Raw genomic sequence first — 25,318 nt, forward strand, 5'->3', positions numbered from 1 at the left:
TTTTCAGTAAAGCTCTCCAGGAACCCACTGACCATGGAAAAATAAGAGGAATAACACCCTCTGGATTGTGTTTTCCCCTCCAAACTTTAATATTATATTTTAACTGAACACCAGCTCTGTGGGTTTCTACATTTTATCTGCAAGAGGTTGCTATCTAGGCAGACAGATTGCTGGACAGACAGAAAAGCTGGAATCAATATGGGTAAGGTGGATGGAGATTAGTGGGTACTTTCATGATATAGGAGGATGAAATAGGTATTTGGACTCAAATAAATGAATATTTGAATCCCTGTTCAACTTCCAGCTGAGGGGTCTTGGATGAAGTTACTTAATGTCCATAAGTTTTGTTCATTCAAATGTATTAAGTGTATAACATTACTCAAATGTAAAATGTCTTGCTTGAGGTAATCTCAGTGCAATCAGGAATTAAAATGCTTTTTAAAGTGTAAAACAGTGCATAATTGAATTATCATCTTTACTCTCCTTGATATCTCTTCTATTCTCCACTTGCCATGTGGTACAGTATTATGGATACTGCAGTGGGGTGGGCCATCTTACCCAATTTAAAATTTATCACTTATCTGTGCTCTCTAACAAATATTTTACAGAGGCTCAAATTTGCATGTAACAAAGGAATATTGCTGTAAAATACCAGAAAGAATGACTCCATCCTATAAGGAAGCCCCCAAAGTTGCAACTAGACCTTTCACACCACCACTACCAAAAAGGCCCCACAAGATATGGTACTACTTCTGCTGTCCCACTGAACAAGTTTGAGTCTCGTCTCAGACTTCTATTTCCCTCTGACAAATTTTCTTGGCATGCAGAAAATTTTTGTCATTTATGCGATAGCTCCTTTTCTAGGGTGGTACCCAACACTCTTTGATGCTTCCTCTGGAACAGTTTCCTCATTTCTAAAACAAAAATTTGTAGGTTCTACAAAGGCTAGACAAATGCATACTATACTCACTCACCCCCTAAGTGTTTTCTGTTTCAATCACAGAGACAGAAGTCACAGACACCATCAAAAATCACCAAATTCAGTCTTTCAGGGTTCTAACAAGTACTTTAATGGATAGGGTTGGCTGTCTAAAACTTGAAGAGGTGACTCAACATTCCTTTCAGTGCCACTGTTCAGGAACCTGGAGGACTACCTTTCTTGAGGAGCTTCTGGCTCCAGAGGTTGTATGTGCTCACAGCAGCAACAACCCATTCACCACTTCTCCAAAGTAGTTCACTGCCAAGGGGAATCAAAATTCAGTTTGGATTCCCAGTCCTCAGACTACCTTCAATTTCCCATCAAGCCTAAATTCTTAGCCTTTAGTTTAAATGTGGGTTATCTTAACAGCTCACTTGGCCTCAGTTCAAAGTGAACTTTCCTGAGTCCTTGAAAGAAGTAGAAACCCAATCAATGAGTTTTTCTCTTGGTATCCACTTTGTGAGAAGGATACAGTTCTAGAAATTTCAAGACCTTCCAAGTGTCAGAAGGCAATATAATGTAGCTGTTGAAATTTGTGATGTAAGATACTAAGGTATTCCCTTAGCCCCAGGTGCCCAAGTAGAGCAAAGAAACTAAAGAAAAAGTAAAATCCTATTATTTCCATGGAAAATAAATAAAGAAAGAAATATCCAGATAAGCTTAATTCCCCCCCCCCAACCCATGCCCCTTTGACACTGGGGTTAGTGATTAGTCCATGGCCTGCTGGGAGTGCATTACAGATGTGCTTCCTGAGAATATCCCCAGGCTCCAGATGTTACTGCTTGAAAGACAGAAGCTTGAAGCTGTCATCCAGGATGGACCTCCTATTGCGTCGTAGCTTTCTCTGTCGATGTTGGTACCAAACCATACCACCAAGAGCCAGAGCAACAAGCAGGAGGGTGACACCAATGGCAACCAAAACAGAGGCCAGTATCTCAACATTCTTTATGGGGATCTGCATGCCCAGCATCTTCACATTGCCTTCTTCAATGTCTCTGGGGATCACTGCTGAAATGGAGAAAGAAAAATTGGGCATCCTGAGATGGAGAGTACTCTAAAAGGTAACTTTCTGTAGTCATCACCTGACAAAACAAGTCAATCCAAATAGGACAGGAGACCTGTCCTTATCCTTCACAAAACCAGCTGATGAAAATGGATTTAGAGGTTAAAGAATCAAGGAAACATGATGTTACAGCTATAAGGGTCCTTGAGAATCACTGAGGCCCCAGTCCACCCATGGAAAGAGCTAAGACTCAGATTGGGAAGGCCCTTGATACATTTTCTCAAATATCTAAAGGACTGTGATATAAAAAAGGATGAATTTTACTTGTTCTGTATGGTTTCAGAGGGTAGAATTGGAAGCAATAAGGGAAACTTCAGAAAGAAGTTTGACTCAATCATCCTCCTTATCAATAGCAATTTTGACCATTAAACTATGACAAGAACCTGCTACTAGGCTGTCCAGTCTTACCTCTTTGGGTCATATTAACACTGATGTCACATAGACCTTTCCAAGTGAAATACTGATTGTTAGTTCTTGGCATACAAATTTTTGATGATTCCCAATTAGCCTACAGAGAAAAGCTCAGACTTTTAAATCAGACATTCCAACTCTCACTATCAGGCTCTAATCTATCCTTCTAGTCCTATCTACTACTTTTCAGCCATAGTAACTCATTCTTTCCTCCTCATAAACAGTGATCCCCTTTCAGGCTTCTAAGACTTTGCTTATGGTAATCCTTTTGTCTGAACACACTTTACTCCTTCTTATCTTTCTAGCCCTACCTTAAATGTTACATGTCTCTGCAATGTTTTATTTGACTTCATTAGAAAATTAATTGTTCTTTCCTTTATGTTTTCCAAGCACCTGTACCTTGCACTCCCATAATATACTTATTGTGTGACCTTGGACCAAGTGACCCAATCCCTCACTTCCCATCTAAACCTCAGTTCTCTCTTTTATAAAATTAGAATAATAACCATACCTAATACAGAGGCATATTGTAAAATTTAAGTGAATTAATACTTATAAAATATCTAGTATAGCACCTAGCAGACAGGAAGTGCCCAATAAATGTTAACTGTTGTTATTGTTTGCCCTTTTTATACAGCACACAGCATCCAGCATTGCAACTATTATTTCTCTGCCTCATTCCATTTTTAGATGCTGAAAAATAGTGACTATGTCTTACTTGTTTTGATATCCCTGGTACCTGACACTTCTTTGATGATTGTATAACTGGATGAATTAATGTTATAACACAACTGAGAGAAGACAGAATATAATGAGTTCAAATAGAAGCTCAAAACTTCCTGGTTCTGAGTTTACATTCTACCAAATACTCCTTTTGTGACACTGAATAAATCACTTTCAATTTCTCAGCTTCTCATGTAGAAAATTATTGGGTTTTATTAGAACAACAGTTTCAAAGGCTTTTTTCCCCATTGTGAAAACTTTTAAACAAATGATAGCTTATGAGTAATATATATATGTACACAAAATAAGTATGTATATATACAAATATACACACAAAGTATGTATGAATGCAAATATATATGTAAAATATTTAAATATATATAAAATAATTGAGTTGCTCAGGTTGAAAGAGATATGGCCTTAAGGTCCACCCACACAATCACACCTTACCTCTCCCCAACCCCCCCAGGACATATCCTGGTCCCCTGGTTAACAGTCCATGTGATATTTAGATCATTAAGACTTCTCCAAAACAGCTGTAAAACGTCAGACTAAACTACTAATTATCTCTAATGTTCCTTTTAGCTCTCATAACTTTCTGGATCTTTCCTAGTCCAGAGACAAATGAGGTGGAGAATAACACACTATTAGGACCAGGGCTGTGCAGAAAAATAATCTCTATAGTATTCAATGTCAGAAATGGCTGGTTCCAAAAGTTTAACTCCTTGGTATTCCATAGATGAAAGGGAAAGAGGCAAGAATAAAAACAGCTGTTGAAGAACATGTGGCATTTCACCTAGTTTCACACTGTCCCTGGGGGGAATTCATATTCGTGCTACAACTTTTCCATGTCCAACCCAGCAGGACCTAGATTTTACATATATATATATATATATTCAACAGCTTTAGGAGTACAAGTACAAGTGGTTTTTGGTTACATGGATGAATCGTATAGTGGTAAAGTCTGAGATTTTAGGGCACCCATTACCCAAGTAGTGTACATTGTACCTAATAGGTAGTTTTTTATTCCTCACTGCACTACTACTCTCCTTGCTTCTGAGTCTCCAATGTCCATTATGCCATTCTGTATACCTTTGCATACTCATAGCTTAACTCCCATTTATAAGTGAGAACATGCAGTATTTGGTTTTTGACTAGCATCTAGAATTTTCTTCTCCTGTCACATGTTAGATGAAAAGCTAAAATAGCAGCCTTTAAACGGGAAGGAGGCTGTTTTCCCCAACTCAGGAGGTTTGGGGTGAAAGCCAGAGAGAATTAACCTGCTGAGGGAAGTTAAACCTTCATTCTTTGGCTTCTGAAGTCTTGCGGACATCTCAGGATACTTTCTGCTGATGTATTCTAACTTTCAGTCACATAAGTCCCGTTCCCTAAATGTACCTCACCCAACCCTATACACAGACACACTACGTATAACTACCCAGTCTGTGCATCATTTTACGTACCTTTTTCAGCCTCTTTGGTGATGGTGGTGATAGTGCTTAAGTGCTCTGGTTGGGGGGAAAAAAGACAAGAGGTTAGCCTTGTTGTTCTTCCTACCAATTCATAGGCCCCTATGAAAGGTCAACATTGGTTGCAGAAATTTCCCTGTGATAAAGTAAGCAAAATAAAGGTAGAATTTACTACTTTATAGTCAAAGTCAATATTAGCATGTTGATTTGATTTTGAACAGTGACATGAAATATGGGCAAGATAACAGGCTTGGAGTCCAAAATGTAAATCACCCCTCTGCTATTATTTACATATTTCTTGGCACTTCCTCTATCCCCATTATTGCTCTTTTTCCCACCATTTGCCACACTTCCTTCAGGAAATCCCTGCTCCTTGTCAAACATACTTCCCTACACATTCAACATCTTCTCAGAACACTTCTTCCTCTCCTTGATTTAATAAAGCTGAGTTCTTCTCTGAGGACCATACTTCATTTACATCCCCTCAATGCTTCTTTGAGATAATTGTTTCTCCTCCTTTTGTAAAGATATATCTCTTTTGAGGCTCATATTATTTGACTAGAACTACAATCATTTCTTATTATTGTTAGCTAGCAGTTCTCTTCATTTATGGAAGTCTTTAGTAGCTGGCTCAGTCTTCCTCTCCCTCAATTTCAACCATGGGTGCTGACCCATCAAATACTCAAGCCTCACAGTTTCTGGACCTTTTAACTCCAATAACTTTGATGTCTACTCCAATTCTACCCACCACTCAAATGATCACATTAACCTTTTTGTCAAGAATTGTTACATCTCAGAAATCTAAAATCTAACAACAACCTCCCATCCTTTCAGTGCTCTCATACACTGTATTTCAAAAACTTGTTATCCTCCCCTGCCATGAGACCTCTAGCTTTCAAACCCTTCAATTTTTTTCCTCAACCTAATAGCTTCATCCTATCTTTTCTTCCCTTCCTGACCAAGTGAGACTCCAAGGTCTATCTATCACTTCAACTCCTAATCTACCAAGAGTGTTGCAATAATCTACCCAAACTCCAGTAACTGTAATTTCCCTGTATTTTGTCTGGTATGCTGAATGCTGCCAGAGAAAATCACACAATTGTAAAGATTAATATTCTTCGTGTCCAGTTTCAACTAAACCATCAATGCTGCCTGGCGATAATTTATCTCCCATTCACCAGAGTGGCTATTTCAAACTTTTGTCCACTTTTCTCAAACCCTGTACCCTATCACCCGCCCTTCATTCTCAGCAGATGACTCTATTTGCTCCATCAGAAAGAAGAGAAAGACCATAGGCTGAAATTCTCTGTCAGTTTGTCAAACCCCCTGGTCAAACCTACACATTGATCCTTATATTTTCTGTCTTCTTTCTTCTTACAGTAGAAGGATTACTTTCCTCCACTCTTGCACTAATCTTTCATGTTAGCTCTGATTCTCATTCCCTGCTGCCTTATCAGAAACCTTGTTTCAAGAATTAGTCTTTTCCCTCTATCTTTTCAACTCTTCCTTCCTGTTGACCTGTGAACGCATATGGAGTTGAAACAACATGAAATTAGGCCATAGTGGGTTTTAAAAAAAACAAAAAGGCAAATAGAAAATATTTATGGGCTGGCTCATTGTCACAGAGAGATATGAGCTATACTTCCTCATGGAAGTACCCTGGCAATATGTATTGAAATGGTCTCATATATTGGATGGCTCATATTTGGGATAACCCATTACTACATATAGAAAAAACCTATTGTCTTGGATCTATATCTCCCTGATGATGTATCAATTGATCACTTGACTTTTGTTCTATGTACTTACAACAAAACAAAGACGTTTCTGTAAATCTGGGTGCTAGGGAATAGCTCCTGAGTAGTTAAGTGGAAGCTGCATTCTAGGAGTATTAGTTGACAGAGAATAAATCTTTTAAATGATATAGGAAGTCATAATGTACAATCATTCATCTCCCTCCCTGAGGGTAAACAGAAGATTTGTATTCTCTACCCTCATTTGCTAAGTTTATTTGAATATTCAAAGACATTTTCCCATTCACTATTCCTGTTGATAGCATGCCAGTGACTGACAACCCCAGAATACCATTTTTGTTTAAATAGTGTCTATATATTCTTTAAAAGCATAGAAAAAAAAAAAAGTCTTGATTTCTGTGGACCCCAAAACGCTCTATAGGGCTTCTTGGAAGGCAAATAGTGTTGGCAGCTGGACTCAGGTCAGGAACCTTAAGAAGTAAGATATTTGACCCTTTAATTACCCAAAGACGCAAAAGCCAACACAGCCTACCCATCTACATTTTTTGGTGAAGAACAAAGAGTGGCTGGTAATGAAATTGCCCCAGCTGCTCCCTCTCCATATAAAATATAAAGAAAAAGTTTTTTCCACCCTTGGTAGTAACTCTGAGATAAGCTGTAATTGAAGGTCAATAGCTCTTTCTAGCCTTAGATGAAGATATTCAAAAACCAAAAAGAACTGTCTTGCTAGATATGGGGGCTCATTCCTGTAATCCCAGTGACTTGGGAGGCTGATGTGGAAGGATGGTTTGAGCCCAGAAATTTGAAACCAGCCTAGGCAAAACCCTGTGCCTAAAGATAAAAGCTAGGCCAGGTGCAGTGGCTTATGCCTGCAATCCCAGCACTTTAGGAGATCAAGGCAGGAGGATTGCTGCTTCAGAAGGAGACCAAGAGTTTGGAACCAGCCTGCGTAACATAGGTAGACCCTCTTCTCTACAAAACGTATAAAAATTAGCCATGTGTGGTGGCACATTCCTGCAGTCCCAGCTACTTGGGAGGCTGATATGGGAGGATCGCTTGAGCCTAAGAGTCTGAGGCTCCAATGAGCCATGATTGCACCACTGTATTCCAGCATGGGTGACAGATCAATACCCTGACTCTAAGAAAAAAAAAAAAAGAAAAGAAAAGAGAAGGAAAGAATTGCCTTTCACAACCGCACAAAAAAATATCAATTTAATGGGTGACAGTTAGACTTATTTTTATTCTCTTTTTAGAAAGACTAATTAGCAATATTCCTTGAAATAATCAGTTACTCTAATGCAGTCAAGTAATACATTTGTATATAAGTTATATTTATTTGAAAAGAAGCAGACCTGCACTAGACTTCAATGCATAGAGCCAAACCAGTTTCAGGCTGGGTCAACCCATGCAAGCTCAACAGGTTTTGAAGTAATTAGGAGAGGGACAGGTGTCAGGGGATTAGAAATATCAGTTGGGGCAATGGAGGGACAGGTGGAATGGAGAATTAGAAATATTGGTTGGGGCAATATCTAGAGGGAGTCTATGCTCTGTCTTAAGACATGCTTATTCTGGGATCAGAAGGAGACAATCAAGAGGCTTTTTGTATTATCTGGTTCCTATAGGCTAAAGTGTTAAAAGATGACCGTTTTGGGGAAGTTAGGACTTACCTGTTCGAGAAAAAACAGTGAAGAGGGTCTCCATGCCAGCATGGACATGGTCAGTCACATGGCAGTGCATCAACCATGTCCCAGGGTTGCTGGCCACCATCTCTACCACCTCAAAAGTCCCTGGGAACAGATCCACCACATCTGCCCGGTAGTTCTCACCATTCTGCAAGAGAGATTGGGAATGAGGAAGAGGAAATGAAGGATATAAAGATCATCTTAGAGCTTTCAGGAACTAAAAATTTGTGATGTCCACATTAGGGAGCTGAGACTCCAAGATTCCTAGACCAGTGAATGGCTTTAAAAGTCCACTTTATCGAAACCATCCTGGCTAACGCAGTGAAATCTCGTCTCTACTAAAAAATACAAAAAAAAAAAAAAAAAAAAAAAAAAAAAAAAAAAAAAAAAAAATTAGCCTGGCGTGGTGGCAGGCGCCTGCACTCCAGCCTGGACAACAGAGTGAGACTCCATCTCAAAAAAAAAAAAAAAAAAAAAAAAAAATCCACTTTATTCGTATCTCCAATGAACCCACCCACAGAAACTAAATCAACAGAGGTGACTTTCTCTTAAAGTGTCCCAAAGTAAGATAATTTCTAGGTTACTTTAGAGAGTTCAAAACAAGTATCTTTATAAGATTCAGCAGGCTAAAATATGAGGAATTTGGTGTAAGCTTTGACCCTTATGAATGAGGCATATATTTCCTTTAGAAATTGATTCAAATAGGCCGGGCGTGGTGGGTCAAGCCTGTAATCCCAGCACTTTGGGAGGCCGAGATGGGCGGATCACGAGGTCAGGAGATCGAGACCATCCTGGCTAACACGGTGAAACTCCGTCTCTACTAAAAAATACAAAAAAAAAAAAATATTAGCAAGGCGAGGTGGCGGGCGCCTGTAGTCCCAGCTACTCGGGAGGCTGAGGCAGGAGAATGGCATAAACCCGGGAGGCGGAGCTTACAGTGAGCCGAGATCCGGCCACTACACTCCAGCCTGGGCGACAGAGTGAGACTCCGTCTCAAAAAAAAAAAAAAAAAAAAAAAAAAAAGAAATTGATTCAAATAAAGTTATCTTTGCCATTGTCTTTTTCAGCACTTCTAAATCTCAAAGTCTATGTCAGTGCCCCCAACTCTTCCTCCTTTACCTAAGACTAAAGTGTTTTCAAATTCTACATATTGTTCCATGTGCCCTCTAAGTTGAAGCTCTTCTTTTAATAGATTAAGGACTTTCAGCAATTCTGAGATGCCACTCTGAAATTCCTTGTTCTTAAAAATCACTGCTCATTGAGTCTCAAGTCCTTGACATTGATTCCTTGACATTGATTCCTTGACATTGAGTCTTGATATTGATTCCTTCAGTCTCCTTACCAATAAATGGACCATTTTTTCTCTTCCTCATCAGAAGAGAAAGCTAGGGCCTAGCAGGAAGTTATTGACCCTGGGATATACAGCCAGACTAAAATTTCCAGCTCAGTGCTCCATGTACTAGACCTCTGCTCTTTTAACTAATTGTTACCTTGTTCCACGCTATTACACTTTTTCTCAATTGCTGATAAACCACTGTTCTAATCATCCTTGAGGGACTCAGCCCACTTTCCAGCTCACCCGATAGAGGAAGCTCTCTGCATGAAAGTGGATGGTATGCAGGTCCACATCTTGGCCCATGCCCAGCATGTACCAGGCCACTCGTTCTCCTTGGTACATGGTAAGACCCCTAAGGTTGGCATAGAGTTTCCCATTGATTGCTGTCAAAAAAAAAAAAAAGAAGAAGAAGAAGAAGAAGAAGAAGCAGCTTCTTACATCTCTCCTTTTGACTTCCCATTGCCACTGACCTGGTCCTAATCTTTTTTCTCGAAGATAGCAATGGGCTCCTAATTTGTCTCATCTTTATTCCACCTGTCCCTTTTCAAGGTATTTTCTTACATTGATATTATCAAAATTATCTCTCTAAATAACTGAATGTGATGACATAATTCTGCTGCTTCAAATATTTTAATTACTCTCTCCTGCTCCAAAGAGCAAGTCCATGGATCCTTACTTCACCCAACAAGATCCTTCAAAATATAACTTCAAACCACCTTCCCAGACTTAACTACCACTACCCAACACGCTTATTCTAATTAGGGTGATTTCTTCACCATCCCTCAAATGGTCCATGCATGTTCTTTTTGTCCTTGTGTTTCTAAGATTCCCTACTAGAAATCCTGCCTTCTTTTATAAAATTTTTAAAGCCTAGTCAAGTCTTCACTCCCCCAGGAAGACTTTCCTGATCTCCTAGTTCCTCTCCATACCTCTCATTCCCTGCATGCCCTTCCACCTGTTAACTCCTCCAGTACTGTCTCATGACTCATTGGAACTCATAAGAAATTGTCTTCTACATTTACCTGTCTTTTCATGTGTGAAAGCTTACATCTCTAATTAGACTATAGGTTCCTAATATGCAAAAAAGGATGTATGTATACACTGCATTACTATGGCTTCCTTGTATTTTTTCAGAACACCCAGTAGACAGCTGAGTCAACAGTAAATGTTAAAAAAAAAAGACCTGCCACATTCATGGAATCAATAACATTAATGCATAGATAAGTGATATTAATGCCTGGGATTAATAATGATATTAATGTATGGGTCTCTTCCCAGGCCACATCTTATGCTCCAAGGTCATCAAAGTACTTATTGTTACAAAAATTCACACTTCCAAGACTTTTCCCTGGACAATTTTCCCCCACTTCTCATGTTCTTACAGAGGGAAGATAATTTCCACTTTATTCCTCAAGAGAGGAAGCAATCATTTATAATCCGTCTCTGTGTCTACCAAACTGTGGATTTCAGAGAGGAAACTAAACATGATCAACTCATCCTCTTATTGATCTTTTCTCTCACTCATCAGTCGGGCCACAGAAATGGGCAATAGCTGATTCGTTATTTCACTGTGGGTATGATTCTCCCTCTGCCAAAGAGGAGAGTATTGCTGTCCACCTATGTCAATGACAAGGTGGAAATGTCTATCTGTTGCCAGAGAAGTGTTAGTAAGCCTATTTAGTTGTAGAACTGAAATCAGTTTTTCCATTAGCCTTCTTAGTAATAAGGTTCACATTTGATCTTAAGCATCTGTCTTTCTCAGTTGGTTCAGGAACCTGAAAAGGAAGAGAGGGATATTATTTATTTACCCCTCAGATGCAAATATCTCCAGTGCTAGCACTCAGAAACTGCACAACAAATACCTGCTAGGTGGAAAGGTAGGTATATTTATACCTGAAGAGTGTGGATAGACACATAAACAAACAGAAGAAAGTAAGCATTAGCCAAACCCCTGCATTAACAGGATGTAACTGTGCCCTCTTTCCCTTTTTGTCCTGGGTCATTTCTTTGATTTGACAGGTGTTAAAATGTCTGCCCTGTGAAGTGTGTGAATCATCTGTTGTAATGTGAATCATTCATCACTCCATCAAGGAACAATAGCTAAAATCTGTGGGATAATAATATACTACTTTTTAGTTCCATTAGAATCACTATCAAAGGTAGACATCCTCAGATCAAAGAAATCTTGGGCTAGAAGGAATAGTGAGAGATCACTTCATTCTACTGCACTTATGCTTTCCCCTTTTTCTCTTGTTTTTGAAAAGCTACACAGATCTCTCGAGCAAAGGAAGGCTTTGATGCACAATTTCTCTCCAAAATCCATTCAAGTACCAAAAAGTTCTTCCCTGTATCTGACATAAATCCAGTATGCTTCTCACTGAGGCTGTCTTCTTCAATTCTTCCATCTATAAATTGAAACTATTTTAAAAAGAGACTAAAATACAAGCTTTCATCTGGCTGTATTGGAATCCATTGAGATAACTGGTCCCAAATTTAGAGCAGTAAATAAATAAGATGATATTGGGAGACTAAACTCAGGGTTTTAAAAGAGAGAAGCACTAAGCAGTCAGCTTGACAAGTACATTGAAGGTCATACATGTACATTTTGCCTTCTCTAATATGTTAAAATTTGCTGGTATCACCATGGCAACTTTACACAGTCAACTTCCCGCTTTCTGGGCACCCAATCTAACCTGGACCACATATCTGCCTTTGTATATGTAAATGTACGATAGTAGGAAATGCTTCTTCTGACTCATTCTCATTTCACCTTACCATGTTCGTGTCCTTTCTGGGATTATGTTCCCTTAGATAGTAATAGGCCTATTCGATATCCCCATGTAACCAGTAGGGACTGCTTTGGAAAAAGAGTAGGTTTTTTACTACTGACCATGCATTTTATTACTCTCCAAGAAAGTTTCATCCTGTAGATTAATACTGCCTGGATCCTGGGACCCATGGGTCGCCACATTTTCCTCCAAATACCAAGACTGATTTTCATCAAAAATCAAAAACAACAACGCAAATTCCCGATCCATGTCACTCCGTCCTCCGTGGGGCTCCAGGATGCCCTTTCGGCAGATAGTTAAGGGCCCCACCAGGCCACTATACATGTCCTGAGGAAGGGAGGAAGTGGGAGAGACAGAAAGAGATGGAGTTGTTTCTGGGTAGCAATACTCTGCAGGGAGCCAGTTTCTCATACAAGCCCACTGTGCCTCTCAGCATTTCCTCATGATATCTTACATTTATAAGTACCCCACTATGTTACTTGAATTCATTCTAACAATTATCTTGGGACTTAGTTAAGATGCACTATCTGACCTATGCTTTATCTAGGCTAAAGTATTTATTGACCTCTTAGCCTACCGAGCATTTTTACAACCTAGTGTCTTTTTTGTGCTGTTTCCTCTGCCTGCAATGCCCTCCCCATCATCATATCACTTATCTGATGGCATAATGTGACTCAGCTTTTAAGGCCAAGAGTACATGCACCTCCCATTGTGATGCCTTCTCCAGGTTCTCTCTTGCTTAACTAGACAATAGTCTTTGAAGGTGGAAATGTATCTTAAATTTATATCAACCAAAGCACCAAGTAAAATGCCTAAAATGTGGTAGGCACTCAATAAATGATTGTTAATGGCTGGCTGTAGATGGATGGCTAGATTGATAAATCCATTTTCCAGATGAGGAAACAGAGGCAGAATGACTTATTTAAGGTCATTCTAAAAGCATGCTATAACCAAATTTGGGACTAGAGCCTCAATCTCTGTACAACCAACCCCAGGTTTCTTTTGTGTTTTCTGTTTGCTTGTGTGTTTGTGTTTTTTTTTGTAATGAGAGCATGTTACTATATAGGATCCAAAATGAAAATATAAGAAAGAAAATCTCGTGACAAGTATCTGGTGCTGCCCATTCCCTTCCTCCCTCCTCCTGTCTATTAAAATAAGTCCAGCTTTTGAGGAATGTTCCCCAAATTCTAGGCTGTAGTATCTCAGGAGCAAGCTTCTTACTACACCTGGTTAATAGCTTCTTTTTGCCGGGAGTTTGACCCACTTCCAGGTAGCCAATCTTGTATTTACCTTGATGGGATCCACTGCAGAATAATAGATCCAGGAAACACAAGCAGAGTCATTGGGCCCAGGGCCAGATCTCTCTGGGATGTTCCACTGATAAGTGAGCACCTCACCTAGGAAGTATAACAAGGAACCTCCAGTTGCACTGGGTCAGAAATTTCTCTCAATTCCCAGGTCTCCCCAAGAGGCAGTGGTGGGTGAATCCCATCCTCTTTAAGATCTTTCTTCATCCTTTCTCCATCATTTTATTTTTGTGACCTTGCGCTTCTCCCTCCTGGGACACCCTCAACCTTTCTTTTCTGCTTTCCCTTTCCTCAAAGGCCCAGGTCCAATACTCTGGTAAGGCAGCCTTGCTACTTTTTTTTCCTGCTTTTAATATCCTCTTTATCTTTACGGGGAAGGCAGGGGATGGGGGGAGGCAGGGTGAGGTTCTCTGCTTTGGTTTATTTTTTCCAGCTGCTGTCTCCTAAATGCAGTTGTTTGCACAAAGTTCTGTCTCAGTTCTCTTCTCTCTTTCCATACTCTCTCCTTGGAACCTTTAGTCACCTTTCTGATGTCAACTATGATCTGTGCATCGATGACTCTTAAATACTTAGTTCCAGCCAGACTCACCTAGTTACTCAGCTCCAACTCCAAATATTCTATTATATACTGAATATATTTTAAAGATTGTCCTGACAGCACCAGGAAAATAGATTGTATGAACTCACCTCCCTCCGTTGAAAAACCACCCTCTTTCCCAATCTGTGCTCCCAGTGTCTATCTAGAAATAACACTATCACTCTTGTACTTACTCAGACTCAAAATTTTAATCTTCTTTACTTCTTCACTTTCGTAATTCAACATCTAACCAAATGGCAGGTCTTATTGATTCTACCTGTACATTATATTTTAGAACCATTCTCTTCTCCTTTCAATTATCATTACTCTTGCCCTAGTTTAGACCCTTGTTTTCTTAACTGAACCTTTACAAAGCCTCCTAACATGTTTCTCTGCCTCCAGTCTTGCCCTCTCCAATTCATCTTCCAAATAATGTTACATTAATCTTTTCTAACAACTTTATTGAGATATAATTTGCATACAATACAATTCAACCATTTAAAATGTTCAATTCAATGTTTTTTAGTATATTACCAGAAGTTTGTAACCACCATGATTCATTTTGCATTTCATCACCACCAAAAGAACTCCTGTACTGCCCTCACCCTCTCATCCACCCACCCACCCCCACCACACCCCACCCAAGGTAATCAATATTCTACTTTCTGTCTCTATAGACTTGTCCACTTTGGGCATTCCATAGATATTGAATTATATCATACATTTCATTTTGTGACTGATTTTTTATTTAATATATTTTCATTGTCCACCCACGTTGTAGCACATATCAATACTTAATTGTGTTTATTGACAAATATTCCATTGAATAGATATACCACATTTTATTCATTCATTCTTCAGTTGATGAACATTTGGGTCATTTCCACTTTTTAGTTATTATGAATAGTGCTGCTATCAGCATTTGTTTACAAGTTTTTATGTGGATATATGTTTTCATTTATTCCTGAGTTGTATGGTAACGCTGTGTTTAACCACTTAAAGAATTGCCAAACTGCTTCCAAAGCACCTGCACCATTTTGCATTCTCACCAGCAACATATTAAGGTTCCAATTTCTCAACATCTGCATGAACACTAGCTATTGTCTGCTTTTTAAAAAAATTATTTTCGTTATCCTAGCATGTGAAAAGTGTCATCTCACTACAGTTTTTATTTCCAATTCTCTGATGGCTAACAATATTGAGCATCTTCTCTTGTGCTTAATAGCCATTTCAACATCTTCTTGGGAGCAATGTTTATTCAAATCCTTTGCCCATTTTAAATTGGGTTATGTGTTTTTTGATAATAGCATTGTCAAATAACAATGACATCAAGCAATAGTTCCTTATGGATTCTGGATACAAGTCCCTTATCAGACATATGATTATGGAATTATTTCACATCCTGTGGATTGCCTTTTCACTTTTTATGGTGTCCTTTAAAGCATACTTTAAATTTTAAGCTATTTCAATTTATTTTTTCACTTGTGCTTTTAGTGTTGTATAAAGGAAACCATTGCCTAATCCAAGGTTATGAATGTTTGCTCATTTATTTTCTCCTAGAAGTACAGCTTTAGCTTTTATATTTAGGTCTTTGATCCATTTTGAGTTGATTTTGATTTTTCTGTATGTTGTGAGTTAGAGGTCCAATTTCATAGTTTTGTATGTGGATATTCAATTGCCTCTGCACCATTTATTGAAAAGACTCTTTTTTCCATTGAAAGGTCTCGGCACTTTTGTTGAAAATCAATTGACCAAAATGAGAGGGTTTATTTCTGGATCTTCAATTCTATTCTATTGATCTATCTGCCTATCCTTATGCCAATGCCACACAGTCTTGAGTTCTATGCTTTGTAATAAGTTTAGAAACCAGTAAGTATGAGTTCTCCAACTTTGTTCTACTTTTGTGACATTGTTTTGGCTGTGCGATATTAATCTTTCAAAAATCTTTCTTTGTTCATGTCACACCTTTTGTCAAAGACCTGTAATGGCTCCCTCATATTCAAATAATAAATTCCAAAAATTTCCCCATCAGCTAAGCCCTCTCTAACTCAGCCCTGGCCTGCCTTTCCAGCAATGTCTCTTACTCTTTCTGGTTCTACAAAATATATACTGGTCAAACCTAACCACTTGCTCACCTCTGGTCATACCTCATACTTTCATAGCTCTGTATCTTTTGTCATGTTGTTCTGTTTACATAACTTCTCTCCAACCTCTCCATCGAGTTCAAGACTTATTCAACAGTCTTCTTGGCACCTCCATTTGTCTAATTTTTATCTCAGACTCAACATATTAAAAATAAATATTTGACCTCTCACCCAAACCTTCTCCTCTTCAGTCTTCCTTTTCTCACTAGAGAGTGCCACCAGTTATGAAAGCCAAAACCTCAAGAGTTATCTTTGATTATTCTCACTCCCTCACATCTCATATCCATCATCAAAATTCTGAGGGATCTACCTGAAAAGTATATGCTACCACCATAGTCTGTGCCATTATCTTCTGTCACCTGAAAAACTACAATCGTCACCTATCTTGTTCCTCTCATAACATGTGATTCACATAACAACAAGTGTAACTTTTTAAAATACAATGTAAGCCATGCCACATCTCTGCAACAGCTCCTCACTGTGAGTAAAACTAAATAAAAATTCCCTACCATGGCTTGCGAGATTCTACATGATCTTACTTATCCTTCTTTATATCTACAAACTCATTTCTTATTATTCTTCATCTTTCTTAGTATACTACAGCCACACTGTCTTCTTCTTATTCCTTAAATACACTGAGATCATTCCTGTTCCAAGGTATTTACACCTGCAGTTGAAGCTGTCCTGTAGCTTTCTTAATATGGTTGATTTCTATGCTACATTCAAGTATCAGCCTAAATATAATTTCCTCAGAGAGCCTGGGACTGAACGTAGTAGTCAGGGCTTCACTCTTGTATCCAAAATACATAAAGAACACTTAAATTTTAACAAAATAAAAGCAACCCAATTAAAAATAGGCAAAAAATCTGAACTGATATTTCACAACACAAGATATAAGAATGACAAATAAACATATGATAGATGTTAAACATTATTAGCCATTTAGAAAATGCAAATCAAAATTACAACGAGATATCATTACATACCTGTCACAATGGCCTTTAAAAATCAGTGATAACACCAAATGCTGGCAAGGATGTGGAACAACTAAATCACTCACACTTTGCTGATGGGAATGTAAAATGGTTCAGACACTCTGGAAAAAAGTTTGGCAGTTCCTTATAAAGTTAAATATCCCCTTACTGTATGATCCAGAAATCCTAGTTCTAGGTATCTACCATAGAGAAATGTGAACGATGTTCACACAAAAGCTTCTACACAGCACCTGTAATCCCAGCACACTAGGAGGCCGAGGCAGGTGGATCACTTGAGGTCAGGAGTTTGAGACCAGCCTGACCAATATGACAAAACGTATCTGTGCTAAAAATACAAAAATTAGCTTAGTGTGGTGGCAGGCACCTGTAATCCCAGCTACTCAGGAGGCTGATGCACGAGAATCACTTGAATCTGGGGGGCAGAGGTTGCAGTTAGCCAAGATCGTGCCACTGAACTCCAGCCTAAGTGACAGAGCGAGACTCTGCCTCAACCAATCAATCAATCAATGCCTCTATACACATAGTCGTAGCAATTTTATTAATAAGAGCCAATAACTGGATAAAATCTAAATTTCATTTAACAGTGAAAAGTTGTGCAAAATGTGATACATTCATACCATGAAATGCTACTCAGCGATAAAAACAGTAAACTATTGACACATACAACAACTTAGAAGAATCTCCAGAGAATTATGCTGTGTGAAAAAGGTTAATCCTGAAGGATTGCATACTGTATTATTCCATTTATATGTAGATATCACTTACGTAAATCACAGAATATGTATACATATATATGCATCTTTTTTTCTAGGAAAGATGTAATAATAGGGATTGAGAACAGATCAGTGGTTCAAAGAGGGTGGGAATAGCAAGAAAGTTAACTGCTCTAATTCCTAATTGCGGTGGTGATTATACTAATCTATACATCAAAAAAGTCAATTATACTGTAAGACTTTAACAACTATAGGAGTTTAGATTTATTAATCACTGGAGAAAGTGTTATAGGAGAGTTTAGGCTTGGTCTGAATCTCAAGGAATGAGGAGAGCTTAAAGAAGAGTCAGAGGTGAAAGCATGCAATATTTTTTTTCACCCATACAATCAACAAAGCTGTATTGAACACATACTACATGTTGAGTGTTGGAAAGAGTCATAAACAAAACAACATAGTGCCTGTCCTCTTAGAATCTAGTCGAGAGAGGAAACAACATACAAGTAAACCAACAACAACAACAACAACAAAAAGAAAACATGTAGAATTACAAACTGGGATAAGTGCTATGTCCTTGTGAAGATCCCTACCCTCCTTTACCTTTTTATATCAGGTCCCTCCTGACTCCATCCTTTTCCCTATCTGGTCCAAATTCCCTCACTGCCACGGTCAGCATTTGAACTACTCTTTTACAAATATCCTGTACTCTCATGTATTCTTGCCTGTTACTCTATTCTACACAATGCATCCCCTTCACCACTCCCACTCCATAATAACTTCATGGAAATCAGTGGTCCTCAAAGTATATTGCTTCCACCAGCAGCATCAGAATCCACTTAGCAGTTTGTAGAAATGCAAATTATTGGGAATCTCTCCACACCTGAAGATTCAGAAACTCTGGGCGTGGGCTCAGCAACCTATGGGCAATATAACAATCCCTCCAAGTGATTCTCATGTTCACTAAAGTTGGGTACCAGTAACCTCCCTAGGTGTATCTTATAATCTGCCTCTTCTGATCTTAAACTGTGGTTGAACACAGCTGGAGAAAATTGTACAGCCTTCTGTAGTGCTGCTTCTTCAAATTTCTATTTTCCAGTCTTATTGTGTCCTCAGTGCTATTTGGTTCAAGAGCTTTCAATCCTGTTCCTCTTGGTGACAATTCCAAACTTTCACTACACTCCTCAAGCCTCATTTGTTCCTTACCTCCTCACTCTGAAAAACTGAATTCAACTCAGATTTCACAGAATAAGAATAATATTGTCAAAAATTTGCATAGCATTTATAAGACATTAACTCAAAATCCCTATGAGACAGATATTACTATTAATTTCATTATATATATGAAATAACTAAGGCTTCAACTCATATATATTATATCATTTTCTAAGGATCACACATCATAGCTGAAATTTGAGCCCATGCAGTCTAGCTTCAGAATTCCTTTTACCACTACTCTACAAAGACTCTCATCCTTTAAAATTCCATTCTTTATCCACATCTACCAAGCCCTGCAGCCTCAGAGGGGGAAGTGCTCCTACTCCAATTCAAGGTTCATACTTTCTCCTACTTCCTGACAGATTTGAATTTCCTCTTCCTCCTGGATCTTCTACTTCTCCTCTGCTTGTTCCTTTCCCCATGTAAGCCATGATCAAGTCTCTCCTTTCTCTCTCCTGTGACCCTCAAGCTACTGCAATCCCTTGTTCTGTCTTCTTCAATGGCAAAACATTTTTAAAGTCCTGCCGACATCTACTTTCTTTACTTCCTCATTTCCTGTATACTCCTTAATGAGTCTTTCTTCATAGTCAAAAAACAAACAAACAAACAAACAAACAAAAACAAAAACAAAAAACAACAAAAAACTGCTGACATCTTGATTTGGAATTCTGTCCTCCAGAATTATGAGACAATACATTTATGTTGTTTAAGTCACTCAGTTTATGGTACTTCATAATGGCAGCCCTAGCAAACTAATACAGCCTCCAACACTTTCATGCTATCTGATGTAGTTTGAATTTTTGTCCCCTCCAAATATCATGCTGAAACTTGATCCCCAGTGTTGGAGGTGCCACCTAATGGGAGGGTCATAGGAGTAGATCCTTCATGAATGGCTTGGTGCTGTCCGCTCAGCAATGAGTGAGTTCTTAGTCTATTACTTCACACAAGAGCTGATTGTTTAAAAGATCATGGCACCCCTCCTCTCCTTATCTCTTGCTCCCTCTCTCATCATGTAACACGCTTGCTCCCCTTTCACCTTCCATTACAACTGAAAGCTTTCTTGGGCCTTCAGTAGAAGCAGATGCTGGTGCCATGCTTCTTATATAGTGTGAAGAAACATGAGCCAAATAAATCTCCTTTATTTATAAATGACCCCGCTTCAGGTAATCCTTTATAGCAAGCAAAATGGACTAAGACACTATCAAAAGAGATAGATAATTTAAATCCTTTCTTTCTTTCCCGATCTTGTGCCCCATTCCTGAAAGCTTAGCTAAAACAATATGCTAACACACAATCATCCAAAAATATGCAAATATTTGATACCATAAAGGTGTCTCCAGCAACTACTCAGAAACCTCCTCTCTTAGCTCCTGATGCTCTCTTACTCTGATTCAAGTCTCTTTCTCCACTTCACTTCTGCATGTTAGGTCCGTCTCCCATTGCAGCTTTGCTCCTGTACTTTAGAATCTAGCTTTTACAATTGAATGAATGGAACTAGCAGTGCCTGACCACTTCCATTTTCACTGAAGGTCCCAAACCTGATATCACATCTTCATTTGCTCTGAGCTACTTCTTTACTAAATGTGCTCCAACCTAAGAAGTTAGCCATATGAAGTTTATGAATCATCTACTGTAATGTCAAGCATCCATCTCCTCATTAAGGAAAAGTAGCTAAAACCTGTGGAGCAATATGATACTGAGTCAGACTGCATTAGAGTAAATATTACAGATACGTTTTGTTTTCAGATTTATAAAACAAGCAAACAAACAAAAAAAACTTTTGTTCATTCTTTCAAGAATCAGAGGTTAATTAAAGAAAGTGAGTTCCAAACTGTATCTCCTCTGGCACTTCCCATATTGGGCTGTCTTCCAGTCTACAGTAGAACCTTCTAGCTATAGCATCTCAAAACAACTTCCAAGCCAGTCTGCCTAGCTGGTCAGCCAGATGAAGACTTCCTAGCTGTTCAAGGGTGAGGAATGGAAATATGGATGGGATTCAGACACTATTCTTATCATTTGCACTATCTGACCCCTTAGACCATCCTTTTCTTAAAACTCTATTTGACTTCCAAACACCATTGCCTCCTGGTTCACTCACCAATCTTGCATTCCCTTTTCATTGCTTTATTTTTCTCTACTCATCTTTTTCTTTTTATTTTAAAATAAAGTTAACAAATAACAATTTTTAGTTATTAAAGTAATATATTTATATGAAAGTGTATGCAAATACAGAGAAAGAAGTCTAGATGGAAACGCACCAAACCAATAAGAAGTCTAGATGGAAACGCACCAAACTTTCAAGAGTGGTGCACATTACACTGTATTCCCAGTAACAGGATAATTTTTTAAATCTTTGCAAATTGAAACTCAAAAGACAAAACAAAACAAAACAAAACAAAACAAAAAACAAGAAAATTGACTTTTCTTGGAATTCATTATCTGAAACCTCACGTGGGTCCTCTGTGCTGTTCATCAGTCTTATTCCATTTCTCAGAAAAGTTTGTTTTTCTACCCTTTGAATCAACAATTTCATACATTTTTTCCTTTCCTTCAAACCTCCTACCCCAGCGCACCCATCTCCACAACACTAATGGCCTTTACTCAGATCTGAATCAGAAAATTGAAACCATCAGACAAAAACTCTCATTACACTATTGTAAAATCCGCAAACTTCTCTCACTATACGGTAGTCCCCTCTATCCATGCAGGATACATTCCATGCAGGATACATTCCAAAACCAGTGGAAATCTGAAAGCACAGATAGTACTGAAGCTGATTACTGTCAATTGAAACACATTTCTGTTTTTATCTTCCACCCACAAACGTAATGCCTTTTTCGTCTTAACTAAGCACTTATCATACATTGTGGCCATAGCCTTTGTAGTTTGAGGTGCTACAGAAAAACTTGCATGAATTTATTTTTCGGTCTTCACAATTCCATAGACAGAATATTCATTCTTACCATCAATCTTGGCAACCTTAGCATACAACTTTTTTCATTATTAATTCAAGAATTTTCACCTTTTCACTAAAAGCAGCACTATATGGCTTCTCTTTGGCACATACAAATTGCCAGCATCACTACTCTAGCACTTTGGGGCCTTTATTAACTAAAATAAAAGCTACTTTAAAACAAGCATTGCAAAACTGTGACAGTTGATCTGATAACTGAGACAGCTGAGTGCCAAATGGGCAGGTAGCATATCCAGTGTGGATATGCTGAACAAAGGAAAGATTCACATCCCAGGTGAGATAGTATGAGATGTTATCACACCACTTATAATGATACAAAATTTAAAACTTTTAAATTGTTTATTTTTGGAAGTTTTCACTTAATATTATCAGATTATGATTGATCATGAATAATTGAAAGCATAGAAAGTGAAAACCAGGAATGAGGTAGTACTACTGTACTAGGATGTGTCGATCTAGCAGAGAGGGAGAGACTGATAATTAGGTGGGAGAGAGAGAGAGATAATAACCATAGGACTTAGGTAAGTTAAAAAAAAAAATGGAGAGGGAATGGGATCCAGAGCATGAATGATAGGAATTAATATTTAATTACAGAAAAGATGCCTTATTATCTGTAACTGGAAGAAAGAAAGGGAAGATGGTGCAAATTAGAGGAGTTTTCAGTGCTGTCCAATACAGTAGTCACATGTAGCTAATATAACTGAAGAACTTAATTTATAATTTAATTATAATGAATTTAAGTTTATATAGCCATATGTAACTAGTGGCTGTGGTATTGGGCAGTTCAGCCCAAACTATGCCATTTAAAAAACCTTCCTTAGTCACACATTTCTATCGAACTACAATATCCCATTTTTAAATACCCTTTAAAATAAGCCTTGAGAAAAGTTGTTGATACTCCCTATTTTCATTCCCACAACTCCTTTTCACTCTTTGGTTCATGTAACTTGACTTTTGTTCCCATTATTTCACTGAAATAATTACTTATAACAGCTGTTTAAATATGCTTAAAGAACTGAAAACATAAATAAAAAGTAAAGAAAAGCTCCTAAAACTGTATCTGAACAAAATTCAAATATAAATAAAGATACAGAAATAAAAAGGAACCAAACAAATTCTGGAATAGAAAAGTAAAACTGAAATTTTAATTCACTAGAAGAGTTAAACAGCGGATTTGAGCAGGCAGAAGGCAGAGTCAGATAACTTGATGATAGGACAATTTAAAATATCTAGTATGAGGAGCAGAAGAAGAGAATAATGAAGAAAAGTGAACAGAGCATACGGGACCTGTAGGATAACATGACAAGCGGATTAATACATACATTATGGAAGTCAAAGAAGGGGGAGAGAGAAAGGAGAAAAAACATCTGAAAAAATAATGGCTAAAAATGTCTCACATTTGACAAAACATATGAATCTATACATCCAAGAAGCTCAACTGACTAAAAGTAGGCTTAGCAAAACTCTACCCACACCAAGGAGCATTGTAATTAAACTATTTAAATAAAGATAAAGAGAACCTGAAAAGATGCAAAACAAGATTTGTCACAGAAAAGAAATTCTCAATAAGATTAATAGCCAATTTCTTCTCTGAGACCATGGAGGTTAGAAATAAGTCAATTGACATATTTAAAGTGCTGAAAGAAAAAAAAATACTCTTCATCAAAGAATTCTATATTTGACAAAATGGCCCTTCAAAAACGAGAGAGTGGGAGGGGCCAATATGGCAGAATAAAAGCAGCAAATGTACTCCACTCTCACAGAGAGGAAACAAAAAGGTTAGTAAACACTGTCCCTTTGGGCCAACCAACAGAGAAACCATGTCAGGATTCATCAAGGCAGTAGAGCTACAGAGATCAGGGAAGAGGGAAGCTGAGCACCGGGCTGTATGGGCACAGCAAAGAGCCAGAAGAACCTCTCCAACAGGGGGAAGGGTGAGTAAGTGAGAATCTTCTGGGAAATTCACATCCTCCACAGGAAACTATGCAAGACTGGGAACAGCAGAATCACCCTGGCCCCCCTACACCGCCACCACCATGCCTCTAGACTGAGGCAGAGAACCACCTGGATGTTTTGCAGGGGAAACTCTTGACTCCAAGAGGAACTCTACAAGTCTTAAGCCACAGAATAGACCAGTACTGACACCACAGCCCCAATAGAGACTAAAGTCATGGTGCCTAGAAGGAGTAAGATTGCTCTACTGCTCCTCATCAGACAGGGCTCAGCATCAGCTTCTGACACAGTGGTCTCACTTCTACCTAAACTCAGCCAACATCTGTAGCCTCTGCTGTCTTAAAAAGCACCCAGATGGCAGGAATGACAATCCTACCCACTCCTGCCACTGGTAGCCAGGCAGGTAATGCCTGCTAAATTTTCTAACCCAACAGTCTCACTCTGTCTGAACTCAGTCCTGTTCAGCTTCCTGCTCTCTCAGGAAATACCCGGACAACAGGGCAATTAATTCCATCTACCTCCTCTCATGGCCAGACAGGCCACATCTGCTAGAGCTTCCAATCCAGTAGTCCCACTTCTGCTGGAACTCTGTGGGCAGGCACAACCCCAAGTTCCCCCAGGACACATTCTGACAGCAGATTACAGCTGACCCGGCAAGGATATGGCCTGTCTGCAACTGCAGCGTTTGCCTAAGGGAGCTTCATGGACAAGAACACCCAACAAAAGAAACACAGGCACAGAGACAGTAATCAGAGGGAGTTATTTAAAGACCAAAGAGTGGACTAGAATCAAAACCATTTCACTGAACCCACCTTGCACCACAATCAAACCCCCAAAGGCATCAAAGAATACAAAAGCAAGAAAAACCTATCCGAAAGACAGCAACTTCAAAGACTGAAGGAACATCAGCATACACAGATGAAAAAGAATCAGCACACAAACTCTGAAAACTCAAAAAGCCAGAGGTCCTCTTACCTCCAAATGACCACACTAGTTATCCAGCCATGGTTCTTAATCAGGCTGAAATGGGTAAAATGTCAGAAATAAATTTCAGAATATGGATAGGAATGAAGATCAACATTCAGGAGAAAGTAGAAACCCAATTTAAATAATCTAAGTAATACAATAAAATGATACAGGAGATAAAATAAAATAGGCATTTTAAGAAAGAACCAAGCTAATCTAATAGAACTGAATAATTCACCTCAATAATTTCATAATAAAATTGCAAGTATTA

At 38.5% G+C, this 25,318-nt stretch overlaps 1 protein-coding gene across 2 annotated transcripts in view; it reads right to left on the bottom strand.

Annotated features, from left to right (window-relative positions):
* Positions 1-1,046: 1,046 nt before the first annotated feature.
* HEPH (hephaestin) overlaps positions 1,047-25,318 on the bottom strand; it is a 105,386-nt gene continuing 81,114 nt past the window's right edge. The window contains exons 16-21 of one of the 2 annotated variants that reach the window (XM_007991929.3): positions 13,497-13,603; positions 12,308-12,533; positions 9,661-9,800; positions 8,067-8,229; positions 4,640-4,684; positions 1,047-1,984 (exon numbers count right to left, since the gene is read on the bottom strand). In XM_007991929.3, coding sequence (XP_007990120.1) covers positions 1,755-1,984; positions 4,640-4,684; positions 8,067-8,229; positions 9,661-9,800; positions 12,308-12,533; positions 13,497-13,603 — 911 coding nt within the window. In that variant the 3' untranslated portion in view covers positions 1,047-1,754. Of the gene's footprint in view, positions 1,988-4,639; positions 4,685-8,066; positions 8,230-9,660; positions 9,801-12,307; positions 12,534-13,496; positions 13,604-25,318 lie in introns of both variants that reach the window. The other variant, XM_007991928.3, reaches the window with a different exon arrangement.

Source organism: Chlorocebus sabaeus, chromosome X, assembly GCF_047675955.1.
Source record: "Chlorocebus sabaeus isolate Y175 chromosome X, mChlSab1.0.hap1, whole genome shotgun sequence".
Taxonomy (NCBI): domain Eukaryota; kingdom Metazoa; phylum Chordata; class Mammalia; order Primates; family Cercopithecidae; genus Chlorocebus; species Chlorocebus sabaeus.